Here is a 22,670-nt window from a genome sequence, read left to right as displayed (position 1 = left end):
CTCATCTTCCAGAAGACTAATTAGTATTGATGATGTTCAACTATCATACTCGTCTTCCTGAGGACTTACTAGTATTGATGATGTTCAACTGTCATACTCATCTTCCTGAAGACTAACTAGTATTGATGATGTTCAACTATCATACTCATCTTCCTGAAGACTAACTAGTACTGATGATGTTCAACTATCATACTCATCTTCCTGAAGACTAACTAGTGGAGCACAGATAGTAGATCTTCAATCCAAAGAATACAAATCCCTGACAACCCAGAATGCTTACATGCTAGCAGTATATTAGCGTGCCCGCCTACCTGGCACTCTGGGAGTCCTTCAGCCTGTAGAGGAGTCCAGAACTGTTCCTCAGGAGGTCCAGCAGGCCCTGCACATTAGGTGAAATGGAGGTGAATGACAGGTCAGAGGTCATGCAGAGTTAAGACTGACCAATGAGAGCAGCTTGTTGATGGCCATGGCTCTCTGCTGAGGTTCCAGGTGAGGCATGTCGTTCTGGATCACCTGGTCAGTGATCCCCTGTGGGAACTGCTGACACAAGTCCTTGATCCTGGACCACACACACACACACACACACACACACACACACACACACACACACACACACACACATAGCATAATTGTTGAGCTAACATCATTTGACTGACGCATGAATGTGTGAAGTTAAAAGGTAAACAATAACAATTCAATCTCCCTTTTTAAAGAGATAACAGATATCAATAAGTTATGTCTTATTGTATTTATGGGGGCGGCATGGAGTAGTGGGTAGAGCGACCGTGCCAGAAGCCTGAGGGTTGCAGGTTCGCTCCCCGTCTCTTGCCATCCAAAATACTGCCATTGTGTCCTTGGGCAGGGCACTTCACCCTTGCCCCCAGTGCCACTCACACTGGTGAATTATGGGTAGTGGTCAGAGGGGCCGTAGGCAGCCACACCTCCGTCACTCCACCCCAGGGCAGCTGTGGCTTTGAAAGTAGCTTACTACCACCATGTGTGAATGAATGATGAAAGTAACTTACCACCAGCAGGTGTGAACGCATGATGAAAGTACCTTACCACCACCATGTGTGAATGAATAATGAAAGTAACTTACCACCAGCAGACATGAATGCATGATGAAAGTAGCTTACCACCAACAGGTGTGAATGAATGATGAAAGTAGCTTAGCACCACCATTTGAGAATTAATGATAAAAGTATCTTTCCACCAGCAGGGGTGAATGAATAATGAAAACAGCTTACCACCACCATGTGCGAATGTCTGATGAAAGTAGCTTACCACCAGCAGGAGTGAATGAGTGATAAAAGTAGCTTACCACCACTATTTGTAAATGTGTGATGAAAGTAGCTTACCACCACCATGTGTGAATGTGAGATGAAAGTAGCTTACCACCACCACCATGTGTGAATGTGAGATGAAAGTAGCTTACCACACGCAGGTCTGAATGAGTGATAAAGGTAGCTTACCACCAGGTAGAAATCAACTTTTGACTTTTGGCAGTAATATTCCACAAGCAAGCAAGGAGCACAGGGTCACAGGAGCACAGGTCACAGGCGCACAGGGTCACAGGGTCAAAGGGTCCCAGGGACACAGGGTCACAGGGGGACAGGAGCGCAAGGTCACAGGGTCACAGGAGCAGAGGGTCAATGGGTACCAGGAGCACAGGGTCACAGGAGCACAGGGTCACAGAAGCAGAGGGTCAATGGGTACCAGGAGCACAGGGTCACAGGAGCACAGGGTCAAAGGGTCCCAGGAGCACAGGGTCACAGGAGCACAGGGTCCCAGGAGCACAGGGTCCCAGGAGCACAGGGTCACAGGAGCACAGGGTCCCAGGATCGCAGGGTCACAGGAGCGCAGGGTCACAGGAGCACAGGGTCGCAGGGTCACAGGGTCACAGGAGCACAAGGTCCCAGGAGCACAAGGTCCCAGGAGCACAAGGTCACAGGAGCACAGGGTCACAGGGGCACAGGAGCACAGGAGCACAGGGTCACAGGAGCACAGGGTCACAGGAGCACAGGATCACAAGGTCGCAGGAGCACAGGATCACAAGGTCGCAGGGTCACAGGATCACAAGGTAACAGGAGCACAAGGTCGCAGGGTCACAGGAGCACAGGATCACAAGGTCACAGGATTACAGGATCACAGGAGCACAGGGTCACAGGGTCACCTGCTGGCCACTCCTCGAAATGAATCCTGGTGGTTGTTGGTTTCAATGAATCCGGCCAGCATTAAAGTGACTCAACATGGCCCCCTAGTGTTGTGGAGGGTGAATGACAGTGCATGTGTGTGTAGATTGCATTGTGCTTGCAGAACATTACTGGCAAAAGTCACGTGACAGTTCCACAGTTGGAGAAACGATTTGGTTTTGCACTTGAAAGATTTTCATTTTTTCTTGAAAGATTATTTTTTTGTACTTGAAAAAATAAGATATTTGTTTGTGAAGCATGAAGTATTTGTTTGATAAGTACGTTTCTTATTTGCAAAACAAAATGCATTTGTTTGTGAATGATATTTTGTATTTACAAACCACACTGTGTGTGTGTGTGTGTGGGTGTGCGTGCGTGTGTGTGTGTATCGTTGGGCGTGAGTAAAACATGTTTTGTACGTGTGTGGACCTTTGGCAGTCATTTAACTCCATAACATTCACCTGAGGTCACGCCTGGCTCATTAATCATGCCAAGCTCAAAGTGGTGGGCAAACAAGCATCTGTTGTCAGCACATACACAATGTTGACATCTATAGTTATATTCTGATAAAAACACGCATATTAGTAAAGGGCGGGTGTTGTAATAACAACAACAACAACAAACATGGCAGTAGACGTGAAGTTCAATGATGAAATACAACATAACCCGAGCAAGATCGATACATATTTATTGGGGAGAGTGTTGGGTTAGGGTTAGTCTTTGACCCAGACACACAAAAAAAAGAAGTGGTAGAGTAGACCACAACTTGCTTTCACAACTTTCATGTCATGTGGAATGATGTCTGGAGCACAATATGCCTGAGAAGTCCACAGACGCATAATCCTTGATATCACTCCACAAATCTTTTTTTTTGATAAAGTACAAGTTCGAATTCCATTCCATAGTTGGATTTTTGTGCTCACATCTGCTTTTTGTGGTAAGATCTAGGCCCCTTACGTATAACGGCCATTTTGGCTTAGTTGACCACTTCCGGGAAGAAGTTACATGACAAGCAATCCGAGCTATTCGTCCCAGAACCAATTAAAGTTGTATCTTGAGGTTGGACTGTATCAATGTCTTGCCCTCCAGTGGAAGTTTTTAAATAAACGTTACCGATCATGAATTGTCAATGACATCAAAGTTATGTTAATTAAACTTGAAATGTTACTTCAGTCTCAAAGCAAAGATGATATTCACCACATTGTGTACAGGTCATACGTCTGGTCTTTGTGTGGGGTACACCGTCACATTGTATACAGGTCATAAGTCTAGTCTTTGTGTGGGGTACACAGTCACATAGTATACAGTTCATAAGTCTAGTCTTTGTGTGGGGTACACCGTCACATTGTGTACAGGTCATAAGTCTAGTCTTTGTGTGGGGTACACCGTCACATTGTGTACAGGTCATAAGTCTAGTCTTTGTGTGGGGTACACCGTCACATTGTGTACAGGTCATAAGTCTAGTCTTTGTGTGGGGTACACCGTCACATTGTGTACAGGTCATAAGTCTAGTCTTTGTGTGGGGTACACCGTCACATTGTATACAGGTCATAAATCTAGTCTTTGTGTGGGGTACACCGTCACATTGTATACAGTTCATAAGTCTAGTCTTTGTGTGGGGTACACCGTCACATTGTGTACAGGTCATAAGTCTAGTCTTTGTGTGGGGTACACCGTCACATTGTGTACAGGTCATAAGTCTAGTCTTTGTGTGGGGTACACCGTCACATTGTATACAGGTCATAAATCTAGTCTTTGTGTGGGGTACACCGTCACATTGTGTACAGGTCATAAGTCTAGTCTTTGTGTGAGGTACACCATCACATTGTATACAGGTCATAAGTCTAGTCTTTGTGTGGGATACACCGTCACATTGTGTACAGGTCATAAGTCTAGTCTTTGTGTGGGGTACACCGTCACATTGTGTACAGGTCATAAGTCTAGTCTTTGTGTGGGGTACACCGTCACATTGTATACAGGTCATAAGTCTAGTCTTTGTGTGGGGTACACCGTCACATTGTGTACAGGTCATAAGTCTAGTCTTTGTGTGGGGTACACCGTCACATTGTATACAGGTCATAAGTCTAGTCTTTGTGTGGGGTACACCGTCACATTGTGTACAGGTCATAAGTCTAGTCTTTGTGTGGGGTACACCGTCACATTGTGTACAGGTCATAAGTCTAGTCTTTGTGTGGGGTACACCGTCACATTGTGTACAGGTCATAAGTCTAGTCTTTGTGTGGGGTACACCGTCACATTGTATACAGGTCATAAGTCTAGTCTTTGTGTGGGGTACACCGTCACATTGTGTACAGGTCATAAGTCTAGTCTTTGTGTGGGGTACACCGTCACATTGTATACAGGTCATAAGTCTAGTCTTTGTGTGGGGTACACCGTCACATTGTGTACAGGTCATAAGTCTAGTCTTTGTGTGGGGTACACCGTCACATTGTGTACAGGTCATAAGTCTAGTCTTTGTGTGGGGTACACCGTCACATTGTGTACTGGTCATAAGTCTAGCCTTTGTGTGGGGTACACCGTCACATTGTATACAGGTCATAAGTCTAGTCATTGTGTGGGGTACACCGTCACATTGTATACAGGTCATAAGTCTAGTCTTTGTGTGGGGTACACCATCACATTGTATACAGGTCATAAGTCTAGTCTTTGTGTGGGGTACACCATCACATTGTACACAGGTCATAAGTCTAGTCTTTGTGTGGGGTACACCGTCACATTGTATACAGGTCATAAGTCTAGTCTTTGTGTGGGGTACACCATCACATTGTATACAGGTCATAAGTCTAGTCTTTGTGTGGGGTACACTGTCACATTGTGTACAGGTCATAAGTCTAGTCTTTGTATGGGGTACATCATCGCATTATGTACAGGTCATAAGTCTAGTCTTTGTGTGGGGTACACCGTCACATTGTATACAGGTCATAAGTCTAGTCTTTGTGTGGGGTACACTGTCACATTGTGTACAGGTCATAAGTCTAGTCTTTGTATGGGGTACATCATCGCATTATGTACAGGTCATAAGTCTAGTCTTTGTGTGGGGTACATCATCGCATTATGTGCAGGTCATAAGTCTAGTCTTTGTGTGGGGTACATCATCGCATTATGTACAGGTCATAAGTCTAGTCTTTGGGGCACACAGCTGCTTCACCAGCAGCATGTGTGTAGGCAACATTCTTTACATTGTCTGTTGGTCATGAGTCTAGTGGTTCCCCAGCAGAATGTGTGTAAATGATAAATGGGTTGTACTTGTATAGCTCTTTTCTACCTTCAATGTACTCAAAGCGCTTTGACACTACTTCCACATTCACACACTGATGGAGGGAGCTGCCATGCAAGGCGCTAACCAGCACCCATCAGGAGCAAGGGTGAAGTGTCTTGCTCAGGACACAACGGACGTGACGAGGTTGGTACTAGGTGGGAATTGAACCAGGGACGCTCGGGTTGCGCACAGCCACTCTCCCACTGTGACGATTAACGATTATTGTTCATGTCCTCCATTAAAGTTGGAACATTGTGAAAGTGCACATAAGATCAAAGTATAAAAAAAATAACACTTACCTGTTTTCAACTTCGGCGGGTTCATAAGAGTTTGTTTCCTTCTTGACTTTTACTTCTGACATCTTAAATGTGTCCAGGCTGGTGATTATAGTGAGAGAAGACTGTCATTTATATTCTTCTTTGTGATGATTGTAGTGATAGATGACTGTCATTTATATTCTTCTTTGTGATGATTGTAGTGATAGATGGATGTCATTTATATTCTTCTTTCTTAGCTTGTTAGCTATTTAGCTTGCTAGCGAGACTGCCATGCGTCACCTCCGGGTCCTGAAAAGCTATGAGGACGTTCAAAATATTGCCTGATGGGAAACACTCATTTCCATCATTATGGCCAAAATCTGTCAACAATGATATTAGGCGTTGTTTAATTGATCTTTGAGAAAATGTGCAGGGTAAAAATAAGTATAAGTCACTGAAAATTTATAAAAAAACAAGAAAGCCCTCAGTGTCGCGCAGGCCGGCGGACAATAGCGTGCTCTTTTGGTCCTCTCCAAGCTCCGCCCGCCGTCGTGCAAGATGGTGGGGAAAAACAAGCGCAAACTACACTGGTTACCATGGTGACACAAACACAAACCCACACAGGATCGTCTGAAGTATATAACAACTCGCTCGACTCAAAGTAAGTTCCATCCATCCATTTACTACCGCTTCTCCCTCTCGGGGTGCTGGAGCCTATTTGCTTTCTCATTAATCTTAATCATTAATTTTATGGAATGTTCTGCATCACTTGTCATGTCATCATCATCATTAATATTATATAGCAATCATATCATCAGTTATTATTATATAGCAATGTCATCATCATTATTATATACCAATGTCATCATCAGTTATTATTATATAATAACTTTATCATCATTATTATATATCATGTCATCATCAGTTATTATTATATAGCAATATTATCATCATTATTATTATATAGCATGGTTATCATCATTATTATTATATAGCAATGTCATCATCATTATAATTTTGTACTGCAGCACATGTCATCATGACAGCAGGGGCAGTGGCGGCGCCGCGCATCATTCCCATCATGCATCTGGACAGACTACGGGCAAAAAATCACATTGACACCAGTACACATGTGTGCATTCAGTCAGGTACACACACACACACACACTTAAATATACGTTTATTTGTGTGTGTGTATATATATATATATATATATATATATATATATATATATATATCTGAGCTACCACCTTATGGTGGTAGAGGAGTTTGCGTATCCCAATGATCCTAGAAGCTATGTTGTCCGGGGGCTTTTCTGCTCCCTGGTAGGATATCCCAAGACAAACAGGTCCTTGGTGAGGGATCAGACAAAGTCTATGGAAATACAAGAACAGAGATTCAGATTTCCCTCTCCCCCAGTCGCGGGTCACACTGCGGCCCCCCTCTGGAGCCAGGCCCAGAGGTGGGGCACAATGGCGAGCGCCTGGTGGCCGGTCCCCATGGGGCCCGGCCGGGCACAGCCCAAAGAGGCAACGTGGGTCACAAGAAACATGGGAGGGGCCATAAGGGTCGGTGCAGTGGGAAATGGGCGGAAGCTGAAGGCAGGGCACTTGGCATTCCCATCCTGGGCTACATAAGCTAACTCTTGGGACGTGGAACGTCACCTCACTGGGGGGGAGGAGCCTGAGCTAGTGCACCAGGTGGAGAAGTTCCAGCTGGATATATTTGGACTCTGATGTACAGCAAGGGCTCTGGAACCAGTTCTCTTGAGAGGGGCTGGACTCTCTTCCACTCTCTCCCGTCCAAAGGCAAAACCCAGTAACTCAATTTTGGTCAAAACTGAGCTAATAATAATTTTGGAGTTCCTAGGTTATATGCTTTACATTAGTGTATGCGGTATTGTAATTTGTTCCGTAAGTAAGCTATTACGTGCATGGCAGGACCTAGCAACTACCCCAAAACCGTGTTGATACAACAGAAAAACCTAGTATCTCAAGGGACCAATCGGAGCTTCTTTGTTAGTCGTCTTATTGTTTTTAATGAGACATTTGCACAAATGGGGGCCGACGGTCAACCTGATTATGTGATATTATGGCAGGAGGGGATATTTGGAAGATTGGCCCAGGACGTTGCAAGCACCTTCATTAAATGTATTGTTCTTGATTCTTCCCCTTGCATACTCTTTTGGGCAGATAACTGTGGAGGTCAAAATAAAAACTGGACGCTGTACACAGCTTCTGCCCAATGTGCAGACGCAGAATGGGGCCCACCCGAGATTGTCATAAAATATCTGGAGAAAGGGCACACGTTCATGAGAGCAGATTCAATCCATGGCTCAATCGGCAAGAAAATGAGAGCTGAAGAAAACATCTATACGTTTGATGACTTTGTAGATCTTTGTAAGACAGCATCAAGAGAGATTGGTTTTCCTTTGTTTTCTCAAAATCAGCTAGAAGTGAGATACTAGGTTTTGCCTTTGGACAGGAGCTTTGGCGTTGCCAGCAGTGAGAGGCGACGGGCTGGGGTAGCAATTCGGACATGGGAGGAGTTTGGGGAAGCCATGGAAAACGACTTCCGGACGGCTTCGAAACGATTCTGGACAACCATCCGCCGCCTCAGGAAGGGGAAGTAGTGCACTGTCAACACCGTGTATTCTGCTGGTCTTGACTGCGGATGTTGTGGATCGGTGGAAGGAATACTTCGAAGACGTCCTCAATCCCACCAACACGTCTTCTTGGTGGTGGGTTCTCCTATTTCTGGGGCTGAGGTTGGTGAGGTAGTTAAAAATCTCCTCGGTGGCAAGGCCCCGCGGGTGGATGAGATCCGCCCGGAGTTCCTTAAGGCTCTGGATGCTGTGGGGCTGTCTCTGTTGACAAGACTCTGCAACATCGAGTGGACATCGGGGGTGGTACCTCTGGATTGGCAGACCGGGGTGGTGGTTCCTCTCCTTAAGAAGACGAACCGGAGGGTGTGTGCCAACTATCGTGGGATCACACTCCCTATAGGTCCTAGAGGGTGCATGGGAGTTTCCACAACCAGTCAACATGACCTACTTAGTGGCCTGGTGGTTGAGTGTCCCCCCCTGAGATTGGTAGGTTGGGAGTTCAAACCCCAGCTGAGTCATACCAAAGACCATAAAAATGGGAGCCATTACCTCCCTGCTTGGCACTCAGCATCAAGGGTTGGAATTGGGGGTTAAATCACCAAAAATGATTCCCGGGTGTGGCCATGCTGCTTCTCACTGCTCCCCTCACCTCTCATGGGGTGAACAAGGGGATGGGTCAAATGCAGAGGACAAATTTCGCCACACCTAGTGTGTGTGTGACAATCATTGCTACATTGACTTTTAAATTAACTTTAACTTTGTGGACTTGGAGAAGGCATTCAACTGTGTACCCCGGGAAGACCTGCGGGGGTGCTCAGAGGGTATGCGGTTCGGACTGTCTGATTGTGGCTGTCCGCTCCTTGTACGATCTGTGTCAGAGATTAGTCCGCATTGCCGGCGGTAAGTTGGACACGTTTCCAGTGAGGGTTGGACTCCGCCAAGGCTGCCCTTTGTCACCCATTCTGTTCATAACTTTTATGGACAGAATTTCTAGGCGCAGTCAAGGCGTTGAGGGGATCCGGTTTGGTGACTGTAGGATTAGGTCTCTGCTTTTTGCAGATGACGTGTTCCTGATGGCTTCAACTGGCCAGGATCTTCAGCTCTCACTGGATCGGTTCGCAGCCGAGTGTGAAGCGACTGGGATGAGAATCAGCCGAGTGTGAAGCAACTGGGATGAGAATCAGCCGAGTGTGAAGCAACTGGGATGAGAATCAGCAGAGTGTGAAACGACTGGAATGAGAATCAGCACCTCCAAGTCCGAGTCCATAGTACTCGTCCGTAAAAGGGTGGAGTGCCTTCTCTGGGTTGGGGAGGAGACCCTGCCCCAAGTGGAGGAGTTCAAGTACGTAGGAGTCCTGTTCACCAGTGGGGGGGTTGGAGCTGCGTCTTCAGTAATGCGGACGCTGTATTGATCCATTGTGGTGAAGAAGGTGAGCCGGAAGGCAAAGCTCTCAATTTACCGGTCGATCTACGTTCCCATCCTCACCTAAGGTCATGAGCTTTGGGTCATGATCGAAAGGACAAGATCAAGGGTACAAGCGGCCCAAATGAGTTTCCTCCGCCGGGTGGCGGGTCTCTCCCTTAGAGATAGGGTGAGAAGCTCTGCCATCCGGGAGGAAATCAAAGTAAAGCCACTTCTCCTCCACATGGACGGGAGCCAGATGAGGTAGTTCAGACATCTAGTTAGAATGCTACCCGAATGCCTCCCTAGGGAGGTGTTTAGGGCACGTCCGAGCAGTAGGAGGCCACGGGGAAGACTCAGGACACGTTGGGAAGACTATGTCTCCCGGCTAGACTGTGAACGCCTCGGGATCCCCCGGGAGGAGATGGACCAAGTGGCTGGGGAGAGGGAAGTCTGGGTTTCTCTGCTTAGGCTGCTGCGACCCGACCTCGGATAAGCAGAAGGGGATGGATGGATGATATATATATATATACACATATATGTATACATATATAATATATCCATACATATATATGTATACTGGATGTTGACCCTGATGTGACTTCCTGGTGATGTTGTGACACCCAAGTAGCCACAATGCATGAGTCTAGTAAAGGGTGAAAGGTCACCTGCAGGTGCTCCCATGCAGACACGCGAGACACGCAGGTCTTCTTCACGCTGGACGGCTCCAAGCCGCTCAGAGACCACGGGGGGTCAGGAAGAGTCAGTGGGCGGTACTGCGAGCCCTTCCTGCTGCCCGCCGGCCGCATCTGCATCCGCGCCCTGGCCGCCACCAGGTGACTTGATGAGGTGGCACTCACCTGTAGGCTCACGTGCAGCGCTAAGGAAATGCTGTCTGCAGCGACGGCCGAGAGAGCGCCACCGTGACCAAAGTCTTCCTGGTCCAGCAGGATGAGAAGGCGGAGCCAAGCAGACTTTCATCTTACCTGCAGGAAGCCTGGCATCAGCAGCACTCTGCAGGTGACAAAGACTCACCTGGCAGCACACGCTCCGTAGCAAACCCTCTTTCTTCTTCAGGATCCAAGGTGGCCGCCTCCGCTCCACGTTTCCTCAGAAGTCGTCAGGCTGCGCCCGCCGCCACACCAACTGCTTCGCCAAACCCCCAGTCTCAGGTACACGCTGTCATTTACCTGCAGGCTTTTATTTTCATGGCCTTCCTGTCTTTACAGCGTGCAGGTGTGCTGCAGCAGACCAGACGCACGCAAAGACAAGCTGACTTCCTGCGGTAAGACGGCTCCTGACTATGCACCTACACCTGTGCGACAACTACGTGTGTGTGTGTGTTTGTGTAGGTGTGCACGCTGTGTCACCTTACCACCCTCACACCCCTTGCCCACATTCTCTACTCAGTGTGGCGTCACGCTGCCCCCTGCTGGAGGAGGACAGGTACTGCACCTGATGATGATGATGACGACAATGATGTTACACTCACCTGTGTGTGTGTGTGTGTGTGTGTGTGTGTGTGTGTGTGTGTGTGTGTGGCAGTTGGTGTGTTGTGTGTCATGTAACACCCAAGTTCCTGTCAACACACCTTTTTGTTTGATATGCCACGCCTCCATCAAGCAGCAGCTTCTCCAGCAGTCCAGCCTGCAGGTACACACACACACACACACACACACACACACACACACACAAACACACACACGATTGCTGACTTGAGTTTGGTTGTGTGTTAGGATCATGTTGTGTGTTCATGTTGTGGACAAAGGAATCCAGCAGACATGTCAAAGTGTTTGACGTGTGAGACAGAACTACACACGGTAACACACACGCACGCACACACACACACACACACACACACACACACACACACACGCTTGCTGACTTGAGTTTGGTTGTGTGTTAGGATCATGTTGTGTGTTCACATTGTGGACAAAGGAATCCAGCAGACATGTCAAAGTGTTTGACGTGTGAGACGGAACTACACACGGTAACACACACACACACGCACGTGCACACACACACACACTTGACAAGGATACTACTGTGTATGTGTGTGTGTGTTGTCCTGGTGCAGTCAGCGTTGGAGACATATGTCGGCCCCCCAGTCCCATCGACACACAACAGGAAGTTAACTTGCTCCAAATGTAAACGACTGAACAACGATGATGCTCGTTACTGTGACTGGTGTGGCTGCAAGGTATACACACACACACACACACACACACACACACACACACACACACACACACACACACACACACACACACTTAATGACAAGATGTTTGAAAAAACTAAAAGTTGTTTATCAGCTAAGAAAAATTATACAACAGTTGTTTAGACAGGAAGTAAAAGAAGAGTTTAGACAGGAAGTAGTTGAAAAAGAGTTTAGAGAGGAAGTGGAAAGGTTTAGAGAGGAAGTACATGACTTTAGACAGGAAGTAAAAGAGTTTAGAGAGGAAGTAGAAGACTAAAGAGGAAGTAAAAGAGTTTAAACAGGAAATAGCAGAGTTCAGAAATGAAACAGGTGAGTTTAAAGAGGAAGTAGAAGAGTTAAGAGAGGAAGTAGAAGAATTTAGAGAGGAAGCAGGTGAGTTCAGACAGGAAGTAGAAGAGTTTAGAGAGGAAGTAGAAGACTTTAGACGGGAAGTAGATGACTTTAGACAGGAAGTAGAATAGTTTAGAGAGGATGTAGAAGACTTTAGAAAGGAAGTAGAAGAGTTTAGACAGGAAGTGGAAGAGTTTAGAGAGGAAGTAAATGACTTCAGACAGGAAGTAGAAGAGTTTGGAGAGGAAGTAGAAGAGTTTACAGAGTAAGTAGAAGACTTAGGGGAGGGGAAGTAGAAGAGTTTAGGCAGGAAGTAGTAGAGTTCAGAAATTTAACAGGTGAGGTTAGAGAGGAAGTAGAAGAGTTTAGAGAGGAAGTAGAAGAGTTTAAAGAGGAAGCAGGTGAGTTTAGACAGGAAGTAAAAGACTATAGACATGAAGTAGAAGAGTTTGGACAGGAAGTAGAAGAGTTTAGAGAGGAAGTAGAACACTTTAGACAGGATGTAGATGACTTTAGACAGAAAGTAGAATAGTTTAGAGAGGAATTAGAAGACTGGAGAGGAAGTAGAAGTGTTTAGACAGGAAGTAGAAGAGTGTAGAGAGGAAGTAAATGACTTTAAACAGGAAGTAAAAGAGTTTAGAGAGGAAGTAGAAGAGTTTAGAGAGGAAGAAAAAGTTGAGACAGGAAGTAGATGTCTTTAGACAGGAAATAGAAGAGTTTAGAGAGGAAGTAGAAGACTTTAGAGAGGAAGTAGAAGAGTTTAGACAGGAAGTAGAAGAGTTTAGAGAGAAAGTAAAAGAGTTTAGGGAGAAAGACTGAGTTTAGAGAGGAAGTTGAAGAGATTAGAGAGGAAGTAGATGAAGTGTGTAGTTGTTGTGCAGGTGCAGTGTGTCAGGAGTGTGTTGTGTGATGGGTGTGGCACTAATGGCGGCACACACCACACCTGCGCTTCTCCCTTGACTTCCTGTGATGACCTCTTACAACCTGCAGCTCATCAGGTATGCTGCAAAACACCTCCAAACACACAGGAGGCAGCACCTGTGTGTGTGTGTGTGTGTGTGTGTGTGTGTGTGAACAGACTGCTCAAACCACGCCCTCCTTTCTGAAGTTAGGCCCGCCCACTAGAGCACAGCACACACAGACGATAGGACTACATTACCCATCAGCCACTGCACTGGGCAAAAAGCAGCAGAGTGTCAGCAAACAAACACTTACTGCTATCAGCCCAGGAAGAGGTAATACTACCTTTTATACTACTACCTTTATACTACTACTAATACCACCTGGAAACTACTTTTATACTACTACCTTTATCCTACTACTACATTTATACTACTACCTTTATATGACTACTACTTGGATACTACTTTTATACTACTACGTTTATACTACTACCTTTATACTACTACTATTTGGATACTACTTTTATTCTACTCCCTTTATCCTACTACTACTTTTATACTACTATCACCTTTATCGTACTACTACTTTTATTCTATTAATTTAACACTACATCTCTTATACTACTACCTTTACACTACTACTTTTGTACTACTATCTTTACACTACTATTACTACTATACTACTACCTTTACACTACTAATTTTGTACTACTACCTTTATACTACTACTTTTACACTACTACTTTTATACTATTAGTTTTACACTACTACATTTATACTAGTACTTTTATATTACTACTTTTATACTTTAATACTACTACCATTATACTACTACTTTTACGCTACTACTTCTATACAACAACTTTTTTACTACTACTTTTACCAGACTACTTTATTGTACTACTTGTATACTACTATTTTTACACTACTACTTTTATACTACTACCTTTACACTACTGCTTTTATTCTACTACTTTTACACTACTACCATAGATACTACTACTTTTATACTACTCCTTTTAAACTACTACTTTTATACTACTACCTTTACACTACTACTACCTTTACACTACTTTTACACTACTACCTTTATACTACTACTTTAATACTACTATCCTTATATTACTACTACTTTTAAACTCCTACTTTCACGCTACTACTTCTGTACTACTTTTACCCAACTATTTTATCGTACTACTTTTATAGTACTACCTTTATAATACTTTTACACTACTAACATTTTACTACTGCTTTTACCCGACTACTTTTATAGTACTACTTTTACACTACTACCTTTATACCACAATTTTTATACTACTACTATATTACTTTTATACTACATTTATACTATTAGCTTTATATTACTACTTTTACACTACTACTATTATACAACTACATCTGTACTACTCCTTTTATACTACCACGTACATACTAATACTTTTACCCTACTACCTATATACTACTACTTTTATACAACTAAATTTATACTACTACCTTTATACTACTTTTGTACTACAACTTTGCTGCCAGGTAAAAGCGGGTTCGATCCTGCACCGTGACAGATATGACTGTTACTACTACAATGATATGACTACTACTGATACTGCCAGTGATATGACTGTTACTGCTACAATGATATGACTACTACTGATACTGCCAGTGATATGACTGTTACTACTACAATGATATGACTACTACTGATACTGCCAGTGATATGACTGTTACTACTACAATGATATGACTACTACTGATACTGCCAGTGATATGACTGTTACTACAACAATGATATGACTACTACTGATACTGCCAGTGATATGACTGTTACTACTACAATGATATGACTACTACTGATACTGCCAGTGATATGACTGTTACTGCTACAATGATATGACTACTACTGATACTGCCAGTGATATGACTGTTACTGCTACAATGATATGACTACTACTGATACTGCCAGTGATATGACTGTTACTACTACAATGATATGACTACTACTGATACTGCCAGTGATATGACTGTTACTACAACAATGATATGACTACCACTGATACTGCTAGTGATATGACTGTTACTACAACAATGATATGACTACCACTGATACTGCCAGTGATATGACTGTTACTACTACAATGATATGACTACTACTGATACTGCCAGTGATATGACTGTTACTACAACAATGATGTGACTACCACTGATACTGCTAGTGATATGACTGTTACTACAATATGACTACCACTGATACTGCCAGTGATATGACTGTTACTACTACAATGATATGACTACTACTGATACTGCCAGTGATATGACTGTTACTACTACAATGATATGACTACTACTGATACTGCCAGTGATATGACTGTTACTACTACAATGATATGACTACTACTGATACTGCCAAGTGATATGACTGTTACTACTACAATGATATGACTACTACTGATACTGCCAGTGACATGACTGTTACTACAACAATGATATGACTACTACTGATACTGACAGTGATAAGACTGTTATTACGACCTATACTGCCTTTGATATAACTGTCACTAGTACTGATATGACTAGGACAGCGATACCAGGTGTGATGTGAGTGATACAGTCCCGGGTGTATTCAGGATACTGGAGGAGGCAGCTGGATCACGTGTGTGCTCACCTGAGGAGTTTTGCACAGAACAACGCCCCCTTCAGGACTCTGCTGGGAGAGCCCCGCCTTGGCAGGGTAGGCGTCTGAGGGTCGTGTGACCTTTGACCTGTGGTTCTGATGTCCACGTGCTCCCGCAGATGGTTTCGGCGGTGCTTGAAGAAGACGCCCACGAGGTCAGTGTGACCATCAGCTTCATGGCGGCCTCACAGGAAGTCAGACAGGAAGTCAGGCGTGTGAGCTCCACCACCTTGAGCAGCGTGACAGAGAAGGGTGGTGAGAACGTGACGTCACGCCAAAGAGAAACTGCGCTGGCAAACTGACGCTGTGCTTTTATTTTGGTGTTGACAGGAAGTGGAAAGAAAAGCAGTGTGAAGGTGAGATGACAAGCTTGAAGTGTTTGTGAAAGGCTGTCTCTGATTGGCTGTGGGCAGCAGGTGGGGGACAGTCTGCTGCAGGAAGTGGGTCCAGCACGTGGCCACCAGCTCCTGGATCAGGTATGAGGCGCCTTCAGCCAATCAGATGCCTTTGCCTCACCTTCCATGCTTTTCACGCAGGGGGCGGACCCACACAGCTGCGGGAGCGTCCTGGCCACTAGCGCCGCCCGTCACCAAGCACTTCCTGTGTTGGCAGATCAGCCATCTGGAGCGTAAGATGGCGCCGGGAAGAGGAGTGCGGTTTTAACGTCAGCGCTAACATGTGACTGCTCCCTAGGGTGAAGACCACGGCGCTGCACGAGGCCGCCACTCTGGCTTCTGCTCAGGTAGCGTGGAACTAAGCCGTGTGACATCATCACAACCAGGTCACGCTCGCCGTCTGTGTGTTTCAGCTGTAAGGTGGCCACCAACCTGGCAAACAAAGATGGCGTACAACGCGGCCGGCCGGCTGCGACGCCATCACGTCTCTGGACCCCGCCTCCTCTGGGCACACGTTGCCATGACGACCAAAAGATTGACTCAAAGCACACACTTCTTATCTCATCTTTATTGTTCAAAGAACACCCGACTTACTCAGCGGCGCAGGCGTAGAAAAAAGGCGTGGCGACACTCGGCGCTGTCCAGCGGGTAGTACTTGTCGTAAAAGTCCAAGATGTACTCCTCGGCCTTGAAGCCAAACTTCTGGTAGAGCAACATGGCGGCGTTGCTGGCGGACACGTGCAGCGTCACGTCCTTGCCCATGCAGGTCTGAAAGTAACCACGCCCGTCAGCAGCAGCAAGACAAGAGGTGCACGCTGAGGCGCTCACCTGGATGAGGTGGTAGATGATGAAGGTGCCGATGCCTGCTCGCCGCCACTCGGGGTGCACCAGCAGGAAGGAGATGTAGGCCTGGTTGTACTTGACGTCCGGCACCATGAAGCCGAAGCCCACCACCACCTTCTTGTAGAGGACCACCACGCTGAAGTCCGGGTACTGCAGGCACTCCGACAGGTCGGCTCCTGCGCACAGGGCAAAGGGCCTGCTGCTGGCGGCCTGCTGCTGGTGGCGTGCTGCCGGGGTCATGCTCACCTGGCCAGAAGTGCGTGTGACACATGGCGTTGACGGCGGGGATGTGGTCGGGACGCACGTAGCAGTAGTCGATGGGGGCGTCGGCTTCAGGGGGGCTGTCCTTCCTGCGCGCTCGGATCTCGGCCAGCAGCCTCATCTTCAGCGGCCGACTCTCGTAGTCGCGCCTACAAGTTGGGGTCAGCGGTCAGGGGCGGACCGTTACCTGCTGGGAGCCACTCACCTGATGTAGGGTTTGAGGAGGCGGGATGTGTAAGGGCTCCTGATGCTTTGTTCCAAAGCGCCAGCTGCTCCCATCAGTCGATAGCAGAAGGACACCTGCGGCGCAGGTAAGCCCCTCCCAGTGGACCCCTTCACCTGTAAAAACAGGTGGCCATTGTGTCTCTACACCAGCACTTCCTGTCACATGGTATTTACCTGAAAGCGGTCTAGGACCCGCAGCTCCTGGCTGTTGGTGGCAAATTGACCGCCGCCCACCTCCACAGCTCTGTAGACTCCTCCCACCAGGCTGAGGGCGGAGCTGACGGCCCGGTCGATGTCCAACAGGGGGAGCCCTCGCTGCCTCTTGACCTGGCGGAGAAGCAGCTTGCGGCAGAGGCGTTTGGCCTGCGGCGTGACAGCCAGCGCCAAAGGGCAGGTGTCCAAACGCCGCCGGAGCATCCTCTCCTCGTATAGGCTGAAGGGCGAGTAGAGGGAGCTGCGGGGGGCGCCGCCAACATCACTCCTCTCGCAATGCTCTGCCCTCCTCCGATGGGTCCTATCGACAACGCCGCTGGAAAAAGGCGGGCTCACGGGTTCCTCCTCACGCTCGTCCTCGCTGTCCGCTTCACGCTTGATGTGATGCGCCGCTGGGCGGAGTTTCTTGCGGCCAATGAGAATGGTGGCAGGAGGAGGGGTGTCCTCCATCCCTGGGTCGATCATCCCGTCCGCCTCCATCTCCTCGTCGTCTGAAAACAGCCAAAGTGGGTGTGGCCTGCACGTCACGTGACTTGTCAACTCACCATGGAAAAGCGCCTGAGGTGGCATGGCGTCCGGGATGAGGTCCGCCTCGGACAGCAGACTGGGTGTGGCCGAGTGGGAGGCCGGCGTCCCGGGGGCGGAGAAGTCCAGTGAAGGTGACGGCGAAGGACTGGTCAGCGGCGTTCTATCTGAAGAGCTGAGGGAGGAGAAGTCCACCACCTCGCCTTTCTCCAGGACGCGCCCCGCGCCCACCTTGACTGGCGTGCCCGCCTCCTTCTGAGCACGTCGGATGTCTTTGGCCTCCTGAGTCCGCGAGCGCTTCTCCTTCAGCTGCATGGCGCTCTCCACCGGGTTCCTGGCGCCACGCTTCCTCAGACCCTCCACCGTGATGATGGGTTCCACCGCCGCTTTGGACGCTGTGGACAAGCAAGATGAGCCGGAAGTGGACCGCAGCGCCGCTGTGAGCAGCCTCACCTTTGACCTTCGGGCGAGACTTGTCGCTGTCTGGCCGCAGGGTCGGAGGTCGGTTGTGGACCAACTTCCACCAACCCGGCTCGCTGAACTCCTGCGCCCCTGAGCGGAAGAAGGTGGGACTACCGACCGACAGACAGCCGGCCACTGTGCTCCACCACGTGGACGTCTTCTTCCTGCCGGGCGACAACACGTCAGTCGGCCGTTGCAGGAGCACACCTGACAGGAAGTCACCTGCATCCCAGGAGGAAGTTCCAGTGTCGGCCGATGAAGGCGCAGATGTCCTCCTTCCAGCGGAAGTAGCCTTGGCGCCCGCTGCCCTCCAGGGACAGATTGTACATGGCCAGCATGACCACCTGAGGAATACAGGCTTTAGCAAGTCTGAGAGTCCTACTCCAGTCCTGGTCTAGTCCCAGTCCAGATTGTACATGGCCAGCATGACCACCTGAGGAACACAGGCTTTAGCAAGTCTGACTGCCAGAGTCCGAGTCCAGTCCTGGTCTAGTCCCAGTCCAGATTGTACATGGCCAGCATGACCACCTGAGGAACACAGGCTTTAGCAAGTCTGAGAGTCCTAGTCCAGTCCTGGTCTAGTCCCAGTCCAGATTTTACATGGCCAGCATGACCACCTGAGGAACACAGGTTTTAGCAAGTCTGAAAGTGCTAGTCCAGTCATGGTCTAGTCCCAGTCCAGATTTTACATGGCCAGCATGACCACCTGAGGAACACAGGTTTTAGCAAGTCTGAGAGTCCTAGTCCAGTCCTGGTCTAGTCCTAGTCCAGATTGTACATGGCCAGCATGACCACCTGAGGAACACAGGTTTTAGCAAGTCTGAGAGTCCTAGTCCAGTCCTGGTCTAGTCCCAGTCCAGATTGTACATGGCCAGCATGACCACCTGAGGAACACAGGCTTTAGCAAGTCTGAGAGTCCTAGTCCAGTCCTGGTCTAGTCCCAGTCCAGATTGTACATGGCCAGCATGACCACCTGAGGAACACAGCAAGTCTGAAAGTCCTAGTCCAGTCATGGTCTAGTCCCAGTCCAGATTTTACATGGCCAGCATGACCACCTGAGGAACACAGGTTTTAGCAAGTCTGAGAGTCCTAGTCCAGTCCTGGTCTAGTCCCAGTCCAGATTGTACATGGCCAGGATGACCACCTGAGGAACACAGGCTTTAGCAAGTCTGAGAGTCCTAGTCCAGTCCTGGTCTAGTCCCAGTCCAGATTGTACGTGGCCTGCATGACCACCTGAGGAACATGGGTTTTAGCAAGTCTGAGAGTCCTAGTCCAGTCCTGGTCTAGTCCCAGTCCAGATTGTACGTGGCCTGCATGACCACCTGAGGAACATGGGTTTTAGCAAGTCTGAGAGTCCTAGTCCTGTCCTGGTCTAGTCTTCATGTCACCTGCTGCCAGGTGAGGCGCATCCTCTCGAAGCTCTCCTTGCCGTCATCAGAGCAGTCGTAACACACAAACTTGAAGAAGTTGTCTCCTTTAAGGTAGCTGGGCTGGTCGCCATGGAGACGAGCTGGAGGAAACCAGGAACAGACATTGAATGACAATGTCAATCATGCCAGGCTAATTGAACTAAACCATGCTAACTTCATTTTGCTAAGGCTCATTTAACAAAACTAATGCTAACTAAGTTTTCATACGGGAATTTAATGCTAACTATCTTTTTTTTTACTAAAAAAAGCTAACTTAGTTTTGTTTAGACCAGGAGTGTCAAAGTCATTATAGATGGGGGGCCACATCTACTCCCAAGTGGGCTGCACTGGTAAAATCACGGCACGATAACTTCAAAATAAAGACAACTTCAGCTTGTTTTCTTTGTTTCAAAATAAAACAAGCACACCGTGAAAATGTACTTATCATAATGTTGTTGGTTTTCTTTTACACTTACATGTTGCGGTTAATAGTATTCAATCTTTCCTTGTCTTTATTTATATTTGCTGAATAAATGATGTGATAATGTTCATCAGTCAACTTACTGCTGTGTTCATTTTCAGTTTCTCAAGATACAAAAATGATATCAAAATGTAATGACAAGATGTTATTCATGTAGTTTGCTCATTTTCCTGGACTGCTTACTAACATCATGTGCTTTATTTTGTATAGATGTAGCTTCATCTGCCAGGATACCAAGAATTGCTATTGCGACATCCAGTGGACACTTTGAGAACAGCAGTTTCTTTCATTCAAAAATTTCTGCTTCATTTTTATAGTTAGCAAACTCATTCCACAGGCTGGTTAAAACCTGTTGGCCGGCCTGATCCGGCCCTCGGCTCGTACGTTTGACATCCCTGCTTTAGACTAATTCAACTTTAACTAAATCAGTTTTGTATAGACTCATTTAACCAATGCTATCTTTGTCTGATTTTAACTAATTTCACTAACTCCAACTTGGTTTGATTAAAACTAATTTCACCATGGCTAACCTAGTCTTATTGTGACTCATTTCCCCAAGGCTAACCTAGTCTTATTAAGACTCATTTCACGAAGGCTAACCTGGTCTTAAGACTCATTTCACCAATGCTAAACTAGTCTTATAGTGACTCATTTCACCACTGCTAACCTAGTCTTATTGTGACTCATTTCACAAAGGCTAACCTAGTCTTTTTAAGACTCATTTCACCAATGCTAACCTAGTCTTATTAAAACTCATTTCACCAATGCTAACCTAGTCTTATTAAGACTCATTTCACCAAGGCTAAGGTGCAGAAGTAGAAAATGTCGGCGCACCAGCAGGGATCCACTTGTGGCAGCGGTCGCAGTAGAAGGCCAGGTCTTCACAGGCCCACGCTGCGTCTTCACCCAAGTCGCTGGCAAGAGAGTCACCACTCTGGTCATGTGACAGATCCACAGAGCCCTGGTCTTCTGACTCCACCATCAGCAGAGTCTCGCCCTCCACCTCACCCTCCTCCAGACCTTCGGAGGCAGATGTGCACGCCGCCTCGTCCTCAGCGCCGCCCAGCTCTCCACTGCTGTCCATGACCCTGCACACACACACACACACACACGATGCTGGTTCTCGTTCTTGCCTTACAGTAGGGGGGCATGAACCAAGGACCAAGGACTGACCTCTTCAGCGTTGCCCAAGGTCCTGAGGGCGGAGATCGGCCTCCCTAGGACTGACCTCTTCAGTGTTGCCCAAGGTCCTGAGGGCGGGGATCGGCCTCCCTACGCCGTCTGTCTTCCTGGAGATGCGTGGCCAACTTCTGGTTCTCCTCCAGCAGACGCAGGTTCTCTTTCTTCCTCTCCACACGCTCCAGATCTCTAAGGACACCCTCCTGCAGACGCTGTGCACACACACACACACACCTCAATGTACTTTATTTTGAAATACTTTTGACATGTACTACCAGTGCTGGCACTAACGCGGTACTGTAACGCCGTTATTTTCGGCGGTAACTAGTAGTCTAACACGTTATTTTTTATATTCAGTGACTCAGTTACCGTTACTACATGATGCGTTACTGCATTATTATTTGACATTATTTTTAATGTGTTATTGCTAGAAAAAGAAGATGTGAGTGTGTCTTATTAGAGAGCTGTGGTGTTGTCCTTCTGAATCTTCCTGTGTCAAAAGCGGGAGAAGAGAAGAGGTGTGTGTGTGTGTGTGTGTGTGTGTGTTGGAGGGGGCGTGTCTGTTTACTAACAACAAGACATCATGGTGGAGCCAGAAGTCGTGTTTCGTAACGTGGAGATATTCTCACTATTTTTCTTTTGTCGAGCACAAAGAAATGAATATTTTAGTTAAATGTAAGTTGTGTCTTGGATCAAAGCGCCTATCTACTGCCCAAAACAGCAATTCAAATCTGCTGAAAGAGCTACAAAAGCAACATGCTTCCACGAAGCTAGTAAGAGAGATATGACTCCTATGCCACTTCACCACCCCCTCCACCTAAGG

The 22,670-nt window shown here is 47.1% G+C and overlaps 3 protein-coding genes across 5 annotated transcripts in view; 1 reads left to right on the top strand and 2 right to left on the bottom strand.

Moving 5' to 3' along the window:
* The window catches only part of polr3f (polymerase (RNA) III (DNA directed) polypeptide F), a 28,402-nt gene extending 22,276 nt beyond the window's left edge, over positions 1 to 6,126 (bottom strand). Inside the window, exons 1-4 of one of the 2 annotated variants that reach the window (XM_061881136.1) lie at positions 5,903 to 6,126; positions 5,772 to 5,858; positions 442 to 559; positions 312 to 379 (exon numbers count right to left, since the gene is read on the bottom strand). In XM_061881136.1, coding sequence (XP_061737120.1) covers positions 312 to 379; positions 442 to 559; positions 5,772 to 5,833 — 248 coding nt within the window. In that variant the 5' untranslated portion in view covers positions 5,834 to 5,858; positions 5,903 to 6,126. Of the gene's footprint in view, positions 1 to 311; positions 380 to 441; positions 560 to 5,771 lie in introns of both variants that reach the window. The other variant, XM_061881135.1, reaches the window with a different exon arrangement.
* On the top strand, positions 5,462 to 21,192 carry dzank1 (double zinc ribbon and ankyrin repeat domains 1). Its single transcript, XM_061880228.1, has 20 exons — positions 5,462 to 6,390; positions 6,758 to 6,877; positions 10,425 to 10,572; positions 10,638 to 10,756; positions 10,814 to 10,908; positions 10,966 to 11,021; positions 11,089 to 11,182; positions 11,282 to 11,389; positions 11,473 to 11,556; positions 11,643 to 11,726; positions 11,814 to 11,936; positions 13,166 to 13,282; positions 13,393 to 13,519; positions 15,808 to 15,911; positions 15,974 to 16,109; positions 16,185 to 16,210; positions 16,268 to 16,330; positions 16,391 to 16,482; positions 16,548 to 16,596; positions 16,663 to 21,192. Exons 2-20 carry the CDS (start codon positions 6,769 to 6,771, stop codon positions 16,666 to 16,668), a joined length of 1,740 nt encoding a protein of 579 aa, XP_061736212.1. The 5' UTR covers positions 5,462 to 6,390; positions 6,758 to 6,768; the 3' UTR covers positions 16,669 to 21,192.
* Positions 16,803 to 21,988, bottom strand: kat14 (lysine acetyltransferase 14). Of its 2 annotated transcripts, XM_061881133.1 has the most exons (11): positions 21,842 to 21,988; positions 21,503 to 21,756; positions 20,167 to 20,288; positions 19,001 to 19,122; positions 18,770 to 18,942; positions 18,337 to 18,711; positions 17,753 to 18,282; positions 17,559 to 17,692; positions 17,339 to 17,502; positions 17,078 to 17,268; positions 16,803 to 17,017 (listed from the first exon to the last, which is right to left on the bottom strand). In XM_061881133.1, the coding sequence occupies exons 2-11, from the start codon at positions 21,750 to 21,752 to the stop codon at positions 16,844 to 16,846; spliced, it is 2,235 nt and encodes a 744-aa protein (XP_061737117.1). In that variant the 5' UTR covers positions 21,753 to 21,756; positions 21,842 to 21,988; the 3' UTR covers positions 16,803 to 16,843. The 2 variants fall into 2 exon arrangements, with proteins under 2 accessions (XP_061737117.1, XP_061737118.1); XM_061881134.1 differs by lacking the exon at positions 21,842 to 21,988 and having other exon boundaries at positions 19,001 to 19,751; positions 19,834 to 20,288; positions 21,503 to 21,538.
* Positions 21,989 to 22,670: the final 682 nt, after the last annotated feature.

This window comes from Nerophis ophidion, linkage group LG20 (genome assembly GCF_033978795.1).
Source record: "Nerophis ophidion isolate RoL-2023_Sa linkage group LG20, RoL_Noph_v1.0, whole genome shotgun sequence".
NCBI lineage: Eukaryota > Metazoa > Chordata > Actinopteri > Syngnathiformes > Syngnathidae > Nerophis > Nerophis ophidion.
This window is presented reverse-complemented; position numbering and strand designations above follow the sequence as displayed.

Bases quoted from the DNA above. Each gene is read 5' to 3' on its own strand.
- dzank1 (XM_061880228.1), top strand. From the start codon at position 6,769: ATGACAGCAGGGGCAGTGGCGGCGCCGCGCATCATTCCCATCATGCAT. The intron at 6,878-10,424 runs GTACACACACAC...GCTCCCATGCAG, and splicing joins ACATGTGTGCATTCAGTCAG to ACACGCGAGACACGCAGGTC. The intron at 16,331-16,390 runs GTATGAGGCGCC...CTTTTCACGCAG, and splicing joins GCCACCAGCTCCTGGATCAG to GGGGCGGACCCACACAGCTG.
- kat14 (XM_061881133.1), bottom strand. From the start codon at position 21,752: ATGGACAGCAGTGGAGAGCTGGGCGGCGCTGAGGACGAGGCGGCGTGC. The intron at 17,269-17,338 runs GTGAGCATGACC...CCCTGTGCGCAG, and splicing joins TCACACGCACTTCTGGCCAG to GAGCCGACCTGTCGGAGTGC. The intron at 17,018-17,077 runs GTGAGCGCCTCA...GGTTACTTTCAG, and splicing joins TCATCTACCACCTCATCCAG to ACCTGCATGGGCAAGGACGT.